The sequence below is a fragment of the Armigeres subalbatus genome, chromosome 3 (assembly GCF_024139115.2).
Source record: "Armigeres subalbatus isolate Guangzhou_Male chromosome 3, GZ_Asu_2, whole genome shotgun sequence".
NCBI lineage: Eukaryota > Metazoa > Arthropoda > Insecta > Diptera > Culicidae > Armigeres > Armigeres subalbatus.
Window position 1 is genome coordinate 176,170,263 of NC_085141.1, and position 18,790 is coordinate 176,189,052.

At 38.7% G+C, this 18,790-nt stretch overlaps 1 protein-coding gene and 1 long non-coding RNA gene across 3 annotated transcripts; one reads left to right on the forward strand and one right to left on the reverse strand.

The window, feature by feature from the left end:
• Positions 1-965, reverse strand: LOC134220461 (uncharacterized). Its single transcript, XR_009981912.1, has 3 exons — positions 682-965; positions 449-587; positions 1-367 (listed from the first exon to the last, which is right to left on the reverse strand). It is a non-coding gene; the product is annotated as an uncharacterized LOC134220461 (long non-coding RNA).
• A 13,715-nt stretch (positions 966-14,680) lies between these two features.
• Positions 14,681-18,124, forward strand: LOC134227841 (uncharacterized). 2 transcript variants are annotated; one of them, XM_062709525.1, is made up of 7 exons: positions 14,681-14,807; positions 14,881-16,281; positions 16,347-16,974; positions 17,066-17,480; positions 17,539-17,649; positions 17,712-17,813; positions 17,883-18,124. In XM_062709525.1, the coding sequence occupies exons 1-4, from the start codon at positions 14,775-14,777 to the stop codon at positions 17,146-17,148; spliced, it is 2,145 nt and encodes a 714-aa protein (XP_062565509.1). In that variant the 5' UTR covers positions 14,681-14,774; the 3' UTR covers positions 17,149-17,480; positions 17,539-17,649; positions 17,712-17,813; positions 17,883-18,124. The 2 variants fall into 2 exon arrangements, with proteins under 2 accessions (XP_062565509.1, XP_062565508.1); XM_062709524.1 differs by lacking the exons at positions 17,712-17,813; positions 17,883-18,124 and having other exon boundaries at positions 17,539-17,694.
• Positions 18,125-18,790: the final 666 nt, after the last annotated feature.

Genomic DNA, 18,790 nt, shown 5'->3' on the forward strand with positions numbered 1-18,790 from the left:
TATGGATTTTTCTTCTTTGACATTGAGCCAGCAAAAGATGTTCCGGACAGCGACGACAGCGACAATCTTTATCTGGTAACTAAAGTATCTTTTGTCCATAGTGAATCGGCCCTGGAATCGGCTACACTCTTGAGGCCACGAATATCAACGAACCATCAATAGACGCCTTAACGATGGCAACTTTGACTTCGGTGCGGAATTTTATTCTTCAGGTAGCAACATCATCAAGCGATCCGTTTCCGCCCGGTGCCGTTGATCATTCAATCCAACGCAAATATAATTACGGCTCCATACCAGGATCTCTTCCGTTCACTTGATGACTCCGAAAGTAATTCGCATCGGATGGAGATTTGAACGGAAAATCCAACTGCAATACAAATAAAAAAATACAGCCATGCTTTAAAATAAATCCAGTCTTGCGCGTATTATTTCCGGAAAAAATACTCACCGATCAATCCGAATGAATCCCGGAGTTGAGTGAAATCCCGGAGCACTATATTTTTTTGGTTCTATAATCCTAGTTCTGAAATATTACGTCTCTGGACTCCTTGATGGAATTCTTGTTGATGATCATAGGAAGAATCAAACTATGTATAGGAAATCAAAGAAATATAAATTCGAGCGTAGGTAAATATATAATCTATTTTGAATAGCCCATTTATTTTCTTTAGAACTACTTACGTATCATAATGCACTTAATCGAAATATAGACAACAAATTATTAATAAATCTGTCTCTGGGCGTAAATAAAAATACTTGTTTTGATTATGCACTTAGGGTCTGTCTCATTTGGAGAATTAAACTTAAAAGTGACAGTTCGAAAATTAAAAAATCACCCCGTTATAAGAATGGCTGGTGCTACCCAGAAATTCCAATAGGACATCGATGGAAAATGATTCGATATCTGTCAAAAGTAATCTTGCTCTGCGAGCAGGGTTATTTGATAATTATTGAAATGTCACTTTTAAGTTTAATTTCAGTTTAATTCTCCAAATGAGACAGATCCTTAGATGCGATCTACACTGTACCACCAAAGTACTCTCTAATGGGTGAAAAAGTACCCATTATGAAGTTAAATACACTAATAAAAATCCACACATTTTTATTGGCAAAAATCTAAAGAAATTTACAAATAAATTTTATGTGTGCGTAAATTACCACCCACTATAGGAAAATCCACATAAAGGTTATTAGTTAATAAGGGTTATGTTTTTTTTTGTGTCTTTATTAAAGAGACTTTCAGCCCGAGGCTGGCTCGTCTCCGATAAGGGTTATGTGTGTTTCCACATATATGCTATGCGAATTCACATAGCCGTTATGTGGGAAATGCTAGTCAAAAACTAAGTGTGCCACACATAATGGATATGATTGGATTTTGTCAGTGTAGTTCAACTCATTAAAAGAGTAAACAGGTGCCAAATCTGGAGATCCTGTGCGGTGCTTATTTGTTTAGTCATCCGGCTTCCGGTGATTCAACATCAGGAGGATGAGGTAATTTTGATACTCTCAGGTAATGCTTTTCTAATCTAACTGGTTATTTTCCGTATACTATAGCAATCGAATGACGTCGGGAATAGCCTTCACACAGACCACAACTGTTTGGAATATCTATGGAATATTCTGGGATCTATATGCAATATGGTACGCGATCCGGCAAGGCAAGAAAATAAAAACTAAAAAGCTAGTATGGGACTCGGAGCTCGGTAACCATATTTTCACTAGTATTGAAATGTGATTAAATAGAGAATTATTCCATGCACCCTATGTAAATGAGTCGCTTGTTTTAATATTACATAATACTTAAGAGTAAAAAATACCCATTTTCGGCAGTCTGGCGTATTTAATAATGAGTAAAATTTACTCCTAGATTTGACGTATAGGTCTTGTACTCAATAATGAGTAAACGCTGTTCACTCTTTTAATGAGCTGAACTATTTAACTTCATAATGGGTATTTTTTTACCCATTAAAGAGTACTTTGGTGGCACAGTGTACACTGAACCAATACCTCCTCCTCATATCGACTGACAGTTGATTTGCTCCCGCCCCTTAACGAAAATAATTCGATTTCTGGATGATACTCATTCGATTTCCCCTCCTGCTGGCAAAGCACTGCGAATGACGGTCATCCCATTTCCATTACATATAGAGAATGGTTGCCAGATGATATGCAGATAAATGGTGACTGATGAATACATGATTTTCCGTTGATTTTAATTCAGGAACAGAATGATTTTTATTTGATGTTTGAATGTAATAGGCGAGGTAATGAATTCATTAGTTTCGATTATGTTTTCCAGAGAAATTATTAACATAAAGGGAAAAGAAATAATAATTATCAACAAGTTTTAAATCATTTTATTATTTTAGTGAATAAATCCAAATCTAACACACACACTGAGGCACGCAGAAACTTTGTGTCTAGCCACCAGCGAGGCCACCGTTTTTTAAGAGGGTTTGCGGCCATCATCCACTTGTTCGGTTCCGCAGCATCCTCGCACGGGCTCTGGAATCGGTAAATAAATAGTTTCACGGAATCTCGTAGCTCGTCAACATCGACAATGGGTAAATGCGGATAGCTGCGAATTCTGCGAAAATAATAAATTCATGAATAAACAGAAATGAATACGTTAATATATGTAACTTACCCTCTAAAAGTAACTGAGAAACTAGAAGCGCCAACCATTATTTAAATTCTTCGGTACAAACAGCTTGCTCGCGGACACGACATGGCCACTTCACAATCGAGTTCACAATAAACTGCGATCTCCTGAGACAAACTCATTTCTTCAAAAATGGCAACCATTTACCAAATCAGTCAGCAGCAATAAAAGAAAACATTCGAAAACCGTATGACCTTTGTTATAGGGCGAGACCAAAACAAATATCATTCGCTAATCGGGTGATGCTACAGTATCAGAGCGTTGACCAAAATATAACTGGTTGATCTTTCCATGTTTGACTGAAAATCAGCTTTCTTTCAGATGATTTTTATACGAATATTAATGCATGCGGCGGTCGCTCTGCTCTCTCATATGATAATGTGAGGAGATAGTTTATAGACAGCTGGAATTACAATTCAGTCAAAGTCAGGATGAACTTTGGGTTCAGTGTACACAAAAATGTAAATGACAACTGTTGTCAAACTGACGTGATTTGAATTGAGGGGCTTCTCAATGGTCGAGTGATTGTAATAATTGTAATCCGTCACTCCCCAGGGGTATATAGTGGTGCCCGAAAAAATGGCCACCACTCCGTCTATGTATTCGTCAATGATTTTATGGCGCGTTAAATTTTCCTTTGTTCAAGGCAAAAAGTAAACAACATTGACGCTTGTCAAAACGCCCCAATTAGCGAACGGCGTTCGCTAGTTGGGGTGAGGTCGTGCCCCAATTAGCGAACGATCACTGTACTGTGTATTAAGTATGATATCACAGAGTAAAAATTGAAATTGAAATATTGTATTTATTGTGCAGTAGAAAACAAGTCTAACCCCGTACTGCTTACCGTTTTTAATTAAATTGCTTCTAGAATTTTAAAGAAGAGTTTCAAAAATTTCTTCGTATGTTTTCCCGTGCGAATATTTTTGATTATCTTTCTGTTTCTTCTTCTTCATGCAACATTAAAGCGCCAATCGCCAATTCTCTCGCGGCAGTATGAACGGAGCTTAAAATAGGAAAGGCAACACTAGCGCCACCCAATCGGTAGACGGCTTCAAGAACTACATCTCATTTCAGGGGAGTGGTGTGAGATAAACTGTATGGTACTTAATGCTGACAAATGTTCAGTGATCTCATTTTCGCACAAACGCTCCTCGATTGACTACTGCTACAAAAGTGGAACAACGAATCTTAAAAAAGAATGTGTCGTTGGATCTAGGCGTACTTAGATTCAAAACTATCTTTCAACGATCATTTCGCTTTCGTGTCCTCCAAAGCTTCTAAGACGCTTGGTTTCATTTTCCGCATATCTAAAGACTTCAAGAATATCCATTGTTTGATATTCTTTGTTGACTTTGTTCCTTGGTAAGATCGATTCTAGAATTCTCTTCTGTAGTTTGGGCACCGTTTTACCATTGCGTATCGAGGCAATCCAACGCAAATGAGTTCATTTCGCGTTACGGCATCCCCTCTGGCATGAACCAAACAACCTACCGAGTTACTATGACCGCTACAAGCTCAGGGCTTTATTTAATTCCGACCTTCTACAATCAAGAATTGATTGCTCCAATTTGCTCTCTCTCTTTTGAACCAAAATGTGCCTGGTCGTAGCTTATAAATCGTTTAGCTTATAAATCGCTTCGGTTCAGTTCTTTTTGTTCCTTCAGGGTGCTCGCTGGGTGGTGCGGATAGAATCGATTTGGTTGTCAAACTGAAGCCAAAATTTTCTATTGTGCCGGAGCCAAACATTGAAGATTGTGGTTATGTTCGTTTCTGATCTAATATTGAGAAGTATTGTTATTATTTTGGGAAAACATAGAAATTAACTTTGTTTGAGTTTTGTATTATTTGTAATAAATATTCTCACATTATATTTCGAGTGGAAAATTAGTGGGAATGCAACTAAAAAGCACTCGTTACGAAATTTCACGAGATTCAAAGGCTGATTGGAGCATGAATGTATGTAAACAATCGTAAAGTCATGTAGAGTCTAGCGCATTTGTGCGCCCTCACGCAGCGTGGAAGAGAAATTCGAAGAGCGGGAACTGTTTGACAGCCAATTAACTGCAAAATAATTTTGTTTATGGGAGTGATTTCAAAATATCCCTCTGCTCGCTTGAGCGCAGGAAAGCGGCTCTATCCGCAGCACTCAGGGTGCTCGTACAAATTATGGACATAACGAGCCAATCACTAGTACACGTAAAAAAATTAATGTTATATATTATTAAGATTTCTAATACTTTTTTGCCGAAGCAGGCGCTTAATGATATGTATAAGAAAAAACTTATACATCGCATTAGTCACATACATTCCGAAACTTATACTTTTCATTAACTTATGAATGCTATTAGCTTTTTTATATGGGATCATTCATTAGGTGGCATAATGAAGAGTATAAGTATTTTCGAATGTTTTTTTGCCATAACATATAAGGTTATTTTTTTACGTGTATGAGCCGTATCTGCAATAGATGTGCTACTGAATTTGACTTTCACCTCTCTCGTACCAATCTTCGGAAAAAGTTTTGCCGAATACTTGCCGCACCCTTTGATAGATAGTCAGGATAGAAATTAAGTAATAAATTTTAATTGTAAAATTGTAATAGTCTTAAGAAATATTGTATCTGTTGGAAATTGGAATTTCTGTTGATACAAAAGAAGAAGAGGTTTTGCGCCCGCTAGAGGAAGGGATTTTGCTTTACTCAAGCGGGCTTTTCCCTGCTCCAAATAAGGAATAAAGAATAATCAACATCCATTCATAATCAACATTCACTTTGATCCAGCGGATAAGAAGCTATAAAGATCGACTATAAGATATAAAGGTCTGACTGCCCTTTCTGGGCACGGAAGAGCGAGATATGAAAAGGGTTTAAGGGCTATGATGTCTTTCTAGGCCGATGTCGCTTGATGGCGAGTGCCTACTGCTGTGCTTCACGGCGAGGATAAACCGATGACATTGTAGGCAGGTGCTTGAGAATGATGGTTACGTGGGCGTTGAAGGCGGGTAGTTGGCATTCAGTCACCGGCTCTAATCTGGTACAGGGGGCGTATCTGGCTAATGATCCAGACCCATCGGCTTGGCAGGTTCAAGAAACTGTGGGTGCAGAGAAGAAAATCTGCCGGGATTTCATACCGAAAAAAAAAACCTAAAGAAAATGCTCCGATATGGACCTATCCCAGAAATTAGTACACCTCTCTCTTTGCTCTACCAATAACGATTTATTTGATTTGAGCGTGCTTACAGCAGTAGGTACACTAGAAGTTAACTTTTTGAAATCAGTATGGCGAAATGCAAGGTTGAATTTCTGTAAGCGTAGTAGCGGACACTTGTGTATACACTTATAAGAAAACAAGCCATTTAGAAGTAATATTTCTGTTGACGGTTACTTTTAAACGATTTTTTTTGTTCCGGATGAACAACTGCGTCCATTTCATTGAACTTTTGTAGTATGTATTGTAGTATACCCGTGTCATTTGTTTAGTGCATGTCTTTCTGCTCCATTCTATTGGGAAGAAATGAAGTAGTCGTTTTTTATTCAGATATTTCTCAAACTTAATGTAAGGTCTCTTTAGATTAAGGTACCGCTATTTATACCCTTCGAGAAATGGCTTATACCAACCTTCAAAGGCGCGCCCCTCAATCAGTTTCGGCTCAACAATAAGTGAGATAATACTGATTCTGATCATGTATCGGTACTGGAGTTCAAACATATTCGTTCCATACTTTTCCGACCATCACTGATAAGTATTAACAAGAATAGTAAGAACTAGAGCACAGTGTGGTAGATCTTACTCCGTAATGCGTGGTGCATTACGTGGAAAAGATGTCTACCCAACCTTACAGGCTCCGTTAACTGCCTGGCTAATTGTTTCACCCCCAGGCCATTCATCCTCTCGGCATGGGTCGTCCGACACCTTGGGATTCAGGGTTTTAAACGATTAGCAGTGGATGCTTCTGTATGTAGGTCGAGAAAATGTAGCCTAAAAACAATTTCATTATCTTGTTAATTATCATTATCATTATCTTGTTAAAATCATATTGTTGTATATCAGTTTCTGAAAGAGTGAGATACTTGAATGTAGGAAGAACGTTTGAAAGCAAACCGCCAAATTGAATTATATAGACACAATCTACACGTACAACACAGGCCACTCTAAAAAAAAAGTGTCTGAAAGTAATGAGTGATATCTGAATCAGCTCAATTGACCTGCTGGGATATTTAGGGCTGCATGAATACATCGTTCAGGGCTTGGTTGAACGAGTAGATCGTATATTCTGAACTCCAGGTCGTTTTGGAAACCCTGAAATAGGTTACGGTAATTCAAAACTCGATAATTTCATGTCTTATGATCACGTACATATTTTTGGACATATTATGAGCTTTGGACATTCTGTTTCTAAAGATATTTTTTGATGTATTCGAGGATATGTACTTCAGAACAGTTTGGACGGCCTAGGACATCCGAAAAAAAAGTCAACGCCTTTTCAGCTCTTTATATAAGGTACACTGGGGGAAGTGGAAAAGGAAAAATCGATAGTGCATGTTTGAATTAGTGTAAAACTAGTTTAAATAATATAAATGCGTTCAATCAAAATGGACTATCAAAAACAGTCAATTTTGCACCAGCTGTGCGGTAATTCGTACCATTTTGGTCGCTTGAAATGTATGGAAATAGATTTTAAAATTAGGAGTTGTTTTTCCACTTACTCTAGTGGGATGGGGTAAGTGGAAAACCCATGTTACCTTGACCTTCAATAGTGATGAGTATTTACATATAACTAAAATCAATACCATAATTGCTCTTAGTATATTTTGTGGATTCATTTCATTAACTTAACGGAATAGATCCTCAAGGAATTCTCGTAATAGCTAGGGGAGCGCTGCTTTTGCCTTCTCGAACACTTAGTGTACGTAAAGTCTATATATTCGCCCCAAAGATGAACTTTTTAAAGGAAAAATGGGACTTACAGGGTTATAAACTAATCAACTTGGTTTAACGAATTGAGATGATGTCTGTATGTGCGTATTTGTATGTATGTGTGTGCGCAAAGCACGTACAAAATTATCAGCAATTCTTAAGCACTTGTCCTTAACCAATTTGTTCGTAAAAAAATTGCATTCAACGGCGAAACTTGTTATGTCTTGTCTTGTCTTGTCTTGTCTTAGCACATGCACAGCCAGTATTGAAAAGCATCCTGGAAATGTCGGTTGTATTCCCGAGCATTTTCTTGTCTGCATTAATATTTGCAGCATATCATAAATATGACACAAGTATTAAAACGGCCAGGCCCACCGTGCAGGCTTGAATTTGGGAGAAAATCCAAAACATCCCGGCAATCAGATTATTTAGTAATAAATAACATGATCAACGAAGAGTTTTGAATCTACGAAAGGAAGAAACGGGGACAGCCGTACCAACCGTTTCACATTCAGGGGGAAAGATGATTGACGAATCGTTGGGAGTGACTTTGCTAAGAAGGTTAATGTACACTCCTTGGGTCCTCGACGTCTTGGGATGGGACACAGTTTTTAGTCTAGTGCCCTGGCTTATACACTGATGGGCAAAAGTATTCGCATAAATTCAGATAGATGACTATGAAAACATGACAAATACTCATGTACATCAGTGTATATATAGGCCTAGGTTTAAGCGCCATTACTCGCTCTCTGGAACGAGAAAAAGAAAAAGAAATTAAAGCGATAAAAAACAAGCGTCAACTCATATGACGATAAAGTTGTATCATATTTTTACTTACAACATCTCCATATTTTACGTGCTTGGAACCTTTTTTTTTAATTACTCCTGGCAAAACACAATTTATTGAAACTGCTTAAAAAAAAATAGCGAGAAGTGAGTTAGGAGCAAAAATGAAAAAACGGAAAAAAAGTCATCAAAAAAGCCGATTTTTGTTTATCTCTCAGGTTCATTCTAGAGAGAATAGGAGAGAGAGAATACGAGACATACTCCATCGACCAGAAAATTTCATGATTTCGTCTCATCAAACGAAAAGTACGAGCCCTGCATTGAAATATATGTTTTGGGATATATCATTGTCCTCAAGACACCTTTACCATCTGAAGTGCCATCTTAATAAAAATGTATATAAAAGAACAAGCTTGGTCGCCGTTTAAAAACTTCTCGTAAATTGAAAAAAAAAAAACTGCAGGTGGATTTTAATAAGCCACACAACTCAATTACAAATAGGCTTCAACATCTTCCAGACCAAACGATTCGAATTGCGATTATACGTGGCGATGTTCCATGTATATTCTGACAAAGAATAAATAGTTGTGAAGTCACTTAAGACTTTCTTAGTATCCTTAATATACTAAAGACTTTCTTAATATCCTTGACAAAACCAACGAAATAGTACATGGTTGAATGCATGGGAATAGGGGTTTTGTCATTTATTTGTTAACACAGAGTAAAGGTTCAAGTTTAGCCAGTTCTCGAAACTTTTTTATGGCATAGTGGTATTTTCTTTGACGCTACAGATTTTAGCTTAGCTTAGCTTAGCTTAGACTGACTGTACATATCAATGGTTGCTACTCCGTGATTGATCAGAACTGGTGCAAATTGCACTACGATCCAAGTGAATAGTGGTTGAGATTTACCAACTATTCTCGAAGTGCACGTTTCAGCAGCTCGCAAATGTTGATCAATAACGGCGCCGGCCAAGTCCTTACAGTCAGTTGGGAAAGGGAGGGAATGTGAGTGTGTGGTAATTGTTGCTACTAGAGACCGAGAATACCTCTGCATCTCCACATTTACCACGGGAAGGAAGTAGTGTTAGTTGGGTGGGGTAATCAGTAACATAGATCGGGATTCACCATGGAAAGTGATGTGACCTATGAAACTTCTACACAGCATTATTAGCATTTCCTTAATTTGTTCAATTGTTCATTCTTCGCGAGAATAAACAATCAATCGCTCAAAGTGAGCGATTGTTCATTTGAATTTCGGATTAGGCGCCCGCGTTATCATTTCATTAACGTAAGAAAAGTAAAAAAGAAACGGGATTGAAAATAATTGATAGTAATCGAAAAGCTAATGTTATTCAGCAACCCTTATTTTATCTCTATTTGACGTTAAGTAAGAATGTAAATTTACGTTCATTTTACATGTCGTTTATTTTGCATTACTTTCGCGCGCGCGTGTGTGTCACTTGCCTTGACCAGTACACCGTAATCAGGATCTCACTGGTATTAATCCTGATGTGCCGGTTGGCACTCGTGTTGGGCTTGTGCGCTTTGAGCGGCACACGGTCGCTTCCCAGTCTACATAAAATCGCACATGGTGCAATACAAGATGCTAAATTGGAGACGATATACTTACATGTTGTGTGGAAAAGTACCTCTATCGCCTGCACTTCAGCATCCTACACGACACCATATACGTTCATGTGTTGACTGGGTTTGATAGGGCCTGCTTATGGACACATGCAGCTTTTTGTAGAGGTTTAACAGAGCCCACTGTCAAACCCCACCACATCCTAGGCAGGCCCCCTAACTCGCAGTGGCCATGGGGAGGGGTCGTCAAGCCCTTGGACATAGTCCCTGCTGCCCCTTTTCTTCGACTCTACAGATTTTATCACAAAATTTTATTGTGGAATTAATGAAATCTTCAACATCGGTACGACGGCATGGGATTCGATCAAAGCGATTCATTACAGTAAACATAATATTTGGAATGGTAATACAAACATTGAAATAATTACAAATAATTTTACAAATCAGCGTGGCATAATATTATACTATACAATTTTATATGTAATCGTAAAATTATTACATTACTTTCAACGTACTCGTGAAAGACTGCTCTTGATTTTATGTGAGATATTGGAATACATAACATCGCATAATCTCGTTTGTTTGTGGCAGTACATATGGTAAAATTGTTATAGGCAGATTGTACTAGGGGGAATGACGGCTTTGGCAGGTTTCGCTCTATTATTGTCAGTGGTCTTTTATGACTGATTATGCCCAAATTTGGCCTAAACATTCTTTGCATATCAAAGAATATTATGGCCAAATTTCACAAAATTCGATCGACAAAAAACCCACTGCCAACAATAGAGCAAAACCTGCCAAAGCCGTCTTTTCCCCTACCTATTATTGCATATTAATCCCATTATCGCTGGATTTCCATATGGGACAAATATGCTATTACATAGAGAACCAAAAAATCTAGAAATATAGGATAAATTGATCAGATCTCACCAAAACAGCCAAAAGGTGTGATGGAGTTTGGCTCCAACTCTACGTCACCCGATACGTAGATTCCAGGTTGATTGGTACCATTAGAACAAAGTCGTTCCTTCATTGAAGAGACATCAACTGCACAATAGGACATTGACGAGAAATGCTTCTGCTGCGTCGGCTCAACGACAACCACACTCTTGACTAAGACTTCTATTATAAAACGATTATTATTTTAAGTGGATCAATCAACTTCGAATATGACAAATATGGATATCACAAAACTTGCATCCTCTTCAAGTCACGACTTGCTTCAAAAATATGATCGAAAAAAATCATATAAAAACAGAATCCTGTGTAAATAATTCCCCTACGACCCATGAATAGTTCCTTAGTAGTCCATCAAGACAGGAAGTTCCTCTACGGAGGCAAACACGTGGTCATGAAGAAGCTTAGAAAATGACTTACCGTATATGTTAGAAGGACAATCAACATCAATATGTTAAACAAACCGTGTTCCTTTCCTAATTAATGGTACATCTTCGTCTGTCAAGGGCTTCCTTCATCTTACTCTGTCGTTCAGCTAGCAGGATTCGTACACGTGATACCAGCCGCCGGGTTGATATGCGCCCGAAGTTGCGATATGTTTCCAAACTTAAAAGTAATCCTGCTGTAGTACAGCTAGTCTTCTTCCTCCGTCCTGCGAAGTTCATTCAACGGCGAAACTTGTTATGAATAAAAATTAATGTGAATTATACAATATGTTTACCTATAAGTGCTATTTTCAACTTTCTTATACATTTTTTTCATATGTAAAACATGTGAAAGGCATCAATACCGATAGGTGGATTTATCAGGCATTTTCTCATTTATATGAGTCCAATCACCACTGGAATCATAATGATAACAAAGAAGGAACATATTAAGATGCACAGCTATCGAAATAAACCCTGGAGGGAAGAAAAAAATTGCGTAATTAGAACATTATCCACTTCCCCCGCAGTGTTTGATACCTGGGGTAAGTGTAAAATCTTTGAATTATTTGCTTTCTTGGTACAAACCACTACCAATTGAATGGGATTAGTTTAATTGTATTAGAATGGTCCCCTGTGATATAAATTCTCTTGAAAAAAGAACAATTGGTGCAAATAAGAATTGATTGTATGAATGCAAAAATCAACTTTTCGCGAAACCTTAAATTACAGTTCAAGCGTTAACCGTGTTAGTGTATGTATTATACAAATTTCAACATAGTATTAGTGTGAGCATCAAAGTATATTCTTGCATAATGTTATGATGTGGTAAAAACTGCAAAGTATGTACAATTTCAATTTTTCGAGTCGATTTTTACACTTACCCCCTTTTTCCACTTCCCCCAGTGTACCTTACTAGTTTTGGCAGGATCTAGCGAAAAAAATGAAATTTGTACGTTAACCTATCTCGATACCTGGTTGGCTACAGCGTCAATACACCTGTGCTTGGCGTATTGTAGAGCTCCGTAAGCGTGTTCGTGGCCTTCCACGAAGTGGCCGGCCCCTACCTGGTTCCCTGTTGAATATTGTTTTCGCTATTCTTACTTCGATCCTTCTTACAGGATCGAGTCCAGTGGAGAAGGATACTCCATTCGGCGTAGGTTCATCGAAGAGCTGTAGCCCATCAAGTATCAAGTAAGTATTCTTACTTCCGCCATTCGCACTAAGTGACCAGCCCACTGAAGTCTGCCGTATTTTATACGATTCACAATATTTTCTTCATTGTATACTTGATTCATGCGTCTGCCCCACACGCCATTTTCTAGTTCCCCTCCTAGTATTGTACGCAGCACTTTTCGCTCGAGAACCCCGAAAGCTCTCCGGTCCGCCTCTTTCAACGTACGTTAAATCAATGTAAAAAAGTAGTTATGAAAGTTAATCGAATTAAAACATGTGGCTTTATAGAACTTATTTAGCAGATTTCAAAAATATGAATAAACTTCATTGAAGCATTGCAGTATCCTTCTCCCTGACAATTGTTTCAATTAGCTAATTCGTTCCGTGCCGGTGTTCGGACTTGGTGAATGAGCTTTCCATCTGGCTTACGCAGGCATGTACAATGCATTGAGCAAATTTTCGAACCCTTAATCCCGCCTTTTTTGTAGAGGTAATTAATTCTGTAATGCAATACATACTAGGCCATTAACGAACTTTGTAGTTATTCCTAGCCTGCTCACAATAGCACTTCAATTCGAACCTCTGAACAATCCAGTTCGCGATAATGCAACAATTGCAGCAAATAATTTGAAGGTTATGTCTCGATCGTTTCAGCTTTAGTAGCCCGCATTGGAAATGCTAGCAGAACATATATGTTATAATTTGGCAGAACCTTGGCCATATATGGGTCTGAAACAAATACTTACAACTAAACGTAATGTCGTTTGTGCTACAACGTATTATTGGTGATACGAATTCGAAAAAACGAAAACCAAATAAAATGGGCGTGTTCAACTTTAGCGGAAATATCTCACCATAATCATGATTAGCTAAGCATAATGAAACGCAATCGGTTCCCCTCGGTTCCTAATCGTTATCGCGATACTATGGAAGACGCGATTGACCGTTTACAAAACCGTAGGCTATTTATATGATATGCAAGACTTCAATTTGGCTGATGGGGCTCTCATATGCAGAGTAGGCTCTATTACAAGTACTATAATAATAAATCGGTGAACAAGCCATCTTGTTGCCAATCGAACCGTAAAAAGCGGTTCCAATTCGAACTGTTCACAATTTTTACCCATAAGAAGCAAGCGAAAGGTTCAAGTGATAACAGTATTATTTTCGGAATTTAATACTTTTTCATACGGTGCCATTTCGATAGCTTTTTTGCTTCGCCGGTCTCTGGTTATAGGTTTGCTAGGCTCAATGACATGGTCGAACGCTGCGCATCTCGCATCTGTGGCGGGCCTCACCAACAACACAAAACCACCATTCCCATGTTACCTTTGATGAAAAATCTCAAACTCGAGTCAATTTGTCCCACTGAAAAAAATAAGTTGTTGTTTGATGATAATTGAGACTGAAAACCGTTTAAATAAGTAGCGATTCGTTTTATGTCCTGAAATAGTATTGCCTACGCTTATAACATCCCAAAAATACTCAAGGACTGTGTCCGAATACGTTTCGTTTTTGACTCATCAGTACAGAGCAGTGCAACATGCACCGGCTCGGTAGACGTAATGTCTAATGATAATACCAACTGTAGTATTATACCAAGTAAACGACTGCGTAGAAGAGTGTCGTATACAATTGATCCACCTTCTTGTCACACTAAACTGGTCTAGTGTGTCGACGCTGTGTCGTTCTGATGAGATCACAACAAGATCGAAACTTGAGGCGGCTTTCTGGCCTACCACAGATTGTGGAAAACAGGAAATGGTTGAAACCAAATGTGCTGGATGCACATAACCAATTTACTCAAGGACTGTGTCCGAATACGTTTCGTCTTTGACTCATCAGTACAGAGCAGTGCAACATGCACCGGCTCGGTAGACGTAATGTCTAATGATAATACCAACTGTAGTATTATACCAAGTAAACGACTGCGTAGAAGAGTGTCGTATACAATTGATCCACCTTCTTGTCACACTAAACAGGTCTAGTGTGTCGACGCTGTGTCGTTCTGATGAGATCACAACAAGATCGAAACGATTTTCGTATCCCAAAAATATTTTTTCAATTTCAAGATCCATTCGATTCTGAAATTAGTGGGACGAATTGAATCGAGTTTGGATTTTTTCAGCAAAGGTAACATGGGACAATTATGCGTAGAACGGCAGTAGAGTACGCAATTCGAAATTATCATAGTAGTCATTGTATAATTCTGTACCAGGTTTCCGTCATTTTAGAATAAAGTACCTACCTTTCGAACAAAATTACAATGCTACCTTGCCAAGAAAATCCAAACGCTGAGGTTGGTTATCTAACACGAAGATTTTTCTCTCCATTTGTAAAACAAGAATTAAAATTTGAATTCTTTGTCTTAGAATGACAGCACATTCATAGTGTGGAAATTATGCGATCGAATTCGTCAAGCTCTAGACTTGGATCAGGCATTCCAGCTGAGAAAGACATTTCAGGGCCAAGATGTCTGCAGCTCGGGTTACGTCTCGGGGTGCCAGTTTGCAAGCATTTTAAGTTGTGCCCTAGATGGATGCCTTAGTGATAACGAAGTCTGTCGTTTGACTGATTTTTTCAAAACCACCGAAGCCGCCGGTGTAGCTTATGAGCACTTTTTGAGCGTAGTTACGGGTGAGAAGGAAACGATCTCGCCGATAAAGTCCAACCAGAAGCTCTCAAGTTATGAACACCGCAGATTGTCACTTTTACTAATGCAAATTGCTCAAGCTTTACGATTTCGCGAACAAGTTTTAAAGCCATACTTTGAAGACTATGATTTGATTGCTCGCAACGAAGGTTCTGTGACAATCGGTTACCTCAAGCGTGTTTTGTACTTCTTGGGGATAACTTTGAAACGTGCGGAATGCGATCTTATTGTAAAACGTTTTATGGTCGATAGTTATAAGCTGAATTATGAAGCGTTTATTGACGAGGTTGACCAGCTGTTGCGATATTTGGATACCCTGGGGCCTGTCGATCGTAAGTGTGACGATGAGGTTCCACGAAAAACGATTGCCGTAGAACTCGCGAAGATAGACAGACCAGAAGTAGGTAAAGTAAGACTAGACGAAATGCTGCAGAAGAATACAGCTTATCATCCTTGCTTGAAACCTTCGCGACAAGAGAAAAATTATCGGGAATTGATGCTGCGAATCCAGCGTCATATTTGGGAGAACCGAATTCGGATTCGAGAGTTTTTTGAACAATATGATCTGCACTGTTGTGGACGTATAACTCGTAGTCAATTCATTCGATCGATGGATGCTATTGGGCTATCAGGGCTGTATAGACTTCCGCTGACCGACGGTGAAATTCGGATAATATGCGATCATTACCAAGATGTGAAGAATGACAATTGCATACGTTGGACGAATTTCACGGATGATGTCGACGAGGTATTCACTACAAAAAACTTGGACAAAGAAGTGTATCGGAAGATTGATTACCCTTCTGCAGACGTTGCAAATTTACAACCCGAAGGGATGAGAATCGTTACGCATCCAGAGTTGGTGGATGAGGTTGTAAAATGCATCCGGACTTTGGTTGAAGCTAGACGAGTACTTATAAGACCCGTGTTTAAAGACTTTGATCTTCATAGAAATGGCCACATTTCTTGTAGTCAAGTGGGCGAAGCATTGTCAATGGCAGGTGTGTTTATTACAGAAGAACAGCGATACGCTCTAGAACAACGTTATTCTGATGATTTGGGGTTCAACTACGCAAAATTCCTGCAAGATATTGATCCTATGCCCAAGATAAGTTCTGCAGTATGATACGCTTGTCAAATTATAATCAATGAGCATGTGCTATAATCTAACAATTTTAATTACAGTATGACGACATGCAAAATCGGGTGGCTGCTCTGAATGCGCCAAAATCTCCAATATCATGTGATTTTGAGAAAAACATCGTCCGAGTGATGGCCAAGGTAAAGGGACAAGTGGTTCGGCGAAAACTTCGCATCGTTGATTCGATGCGAGGTTTCGATCCACTGAATCATTTTCGAATTACAAAAGATCAGTTTGAGCGAGGACTTTCTACAGCAAGCATTGACTTGACGCCAACAGAAGTGTGTACCCTGATAAATATGTTCAAAACGCCTCTTCAAAATACGATCGACTATAGACGTTTCTGTGATACGATTGCCGAGGTTGATTATCAGTGCAATCTAGAGAAGGCGCCTTTGTTGGTCCCACTGCAACATTTCCCTTCGGAAGACGGTCCTCACAATTACTTGAACTTTGAAGAGCGCACGATAGTGTCTCGTGCACTTCAAAAGTTGGCTCGATATACTGACGCGGTTTCCAATTTGAGTGCGCTGTTCCAGGATTTTGACCGTAACCGGATAGGATTGGTTAATCGTAATCAGTTGATTCGAGCATTGGCCACACGTGACCTGCACACGGCTATTTCCAGTCGTGAGTTTGAAGTACTTTGCAAATGCTTTGGTGTCGAGATAGGTATGACTTAACTTTTGTTCATACTATGTATTCATGATTCATCTTCGTCACATTTTTATTGATTAATGTATTCACTTTATTTGTACTGCAGGTTACAGACAAGAAATCAATTATCGATCATTGCTTACGGCATTGGATTACCTTTACGCTAACAAAGAAAATCACCCGTTCTGAAGTGGCAATAATGGAAAGATAACTTGACTTCTGAACAACAAATTGTTCATATCTATAAATGATTTAAAATCAAATAAATTCTACTAGTATCAATTAACTTGCCGAGCATAACGTTTATTTTCTGCAAAAATGACGACTTGTTGTAAAATTCTCCTAATTGTCTTATTTTGTTTAGGCTTCGTAGTAGCTCTGCATGCCCAAAAAGAAAATTGTGAATTAGAGCAATGTCCCGTGTATGGTGAAACGGAATGGGAAAACGTTCTGACGCTACTTGCCGTGCCATGGAATTGTAGCGAATACGTCATGTGCGAAAGGGGAATTCAACATATCAGGTAAATGAAATACTTCTCATGCTGTATAATAATGAGTGCCTAATTGTTAACGTTTTAGACCATGTCCACCTGGATTACACTTCATTCCCAGCTTGCGCGTATGTGAATTCCCAGATCGGGCCACATGCATTGAATCATGCAATGTTACAAATTATATCCATGATTGAGTGTAATAAAGCAGAACATGTTTTTATTATTAAAATATCAAATTAGGAACTTTTTCTGTTTTAGTATGATGAACAGCCGTGTTTTGCCGTAAAATCTATATGCCGGATCATTGAACCATGATAATTGAGACGGAATTTTTCGTTGAATGCAATTTGTTGTGATTAAGTGGTAGATTATGTGTTGCATTTTACATGCCTTTAGCAAATAAGTTATTCACACATTAATCGATTGTAGTCCTCCATAATCGTCGGTCTTGCGTGATGTTACTCTAGTTTTCTCGAACGTTTACGGTCCCCAGTTAAGATTCTACCGCGTGCAATCAGCGTATTTATGGCGTGGTAAGAGGTCGTGAATATCATTCTCCCTATTTTTCCTTCCAACACTCGCACTAAGTGAACAGCTCACTGAAGTCTGCCGTATTTTATAAGATTCACAATATTTTCTTCTTTGTACATGTGATACAGCTCGCGATTCATGCCTCTGTAAAACACACTCTTTGCTGGTCATGCGTCGAGTATTATACGCCGCACATTTCGCTCGAAAACCCTGAAAGCTGTTCGGTCCGCTTCTTTCAAAGTCCACACTGCATGTCCGGAATCAGAATTTTATACAAATCAAATTTCGTTTCCATTTGCATGTTGCGGGACTCAAGCTGAGCTGATCACGTTGGCTAATGAAGTCTCTATTCGCAGCAGTAATACGTCGTATTTGCACTTCACGGGAAACGTTATTGTCACATTTCGTTCTAAGGAAAGCAAATGATTCACATCTTATTTGTTTTTGGTAGAATTAATGGTTCAGCCTAACGAGGTTGGATTAATAGTAAAGAGACGCACTGCCATAATTGGAACAACGCGTTTGCTGTCAATTCGGTTGTTCCAATCGAGCACTAAAAGATCATATAGCCTTTACGTATACTAAGTAGGGACACGGCAGGTATTTTCGTCTGTTCGTCATAGTCTCGAAAACCAATAAAAGAGACGCTTTTTTGTAAAACTCATACGTAGGGACACGGAAGATATTTCCGTCCATCGTCATAGGGGCTAAAACCATCGAAAGGAACGTCCTTTAGCTAGAACTCCACTATAGCAGAACGTATAACCTGAGCTTACGATTTGATACGGATTAGTTTGTCAAAAAAG

Bases quoted from the DNA above. Each gene is read 5' to 3' on its own strand.
- LOC134227841 (XM_062709525.1), top strand. From the start codon at position 14,775: ATGCTACCTTGCCAAGAAAATCCAAACGCTGAG. The intron at 16,282-16,346 runs GTATGATACGCT...TTTTAATTACAG, and splicing joins TGCCCAAGATAAGTTCTGCA to TATGACGACATGCAAAATCG. The intron at 16,975-17,065 runs GTATGACTTAAC...TTTGTACTGCAG, and splicing joins ATGCTTTGGTGTCGAGATAG to GTTACAGACAAGAAATCAAT.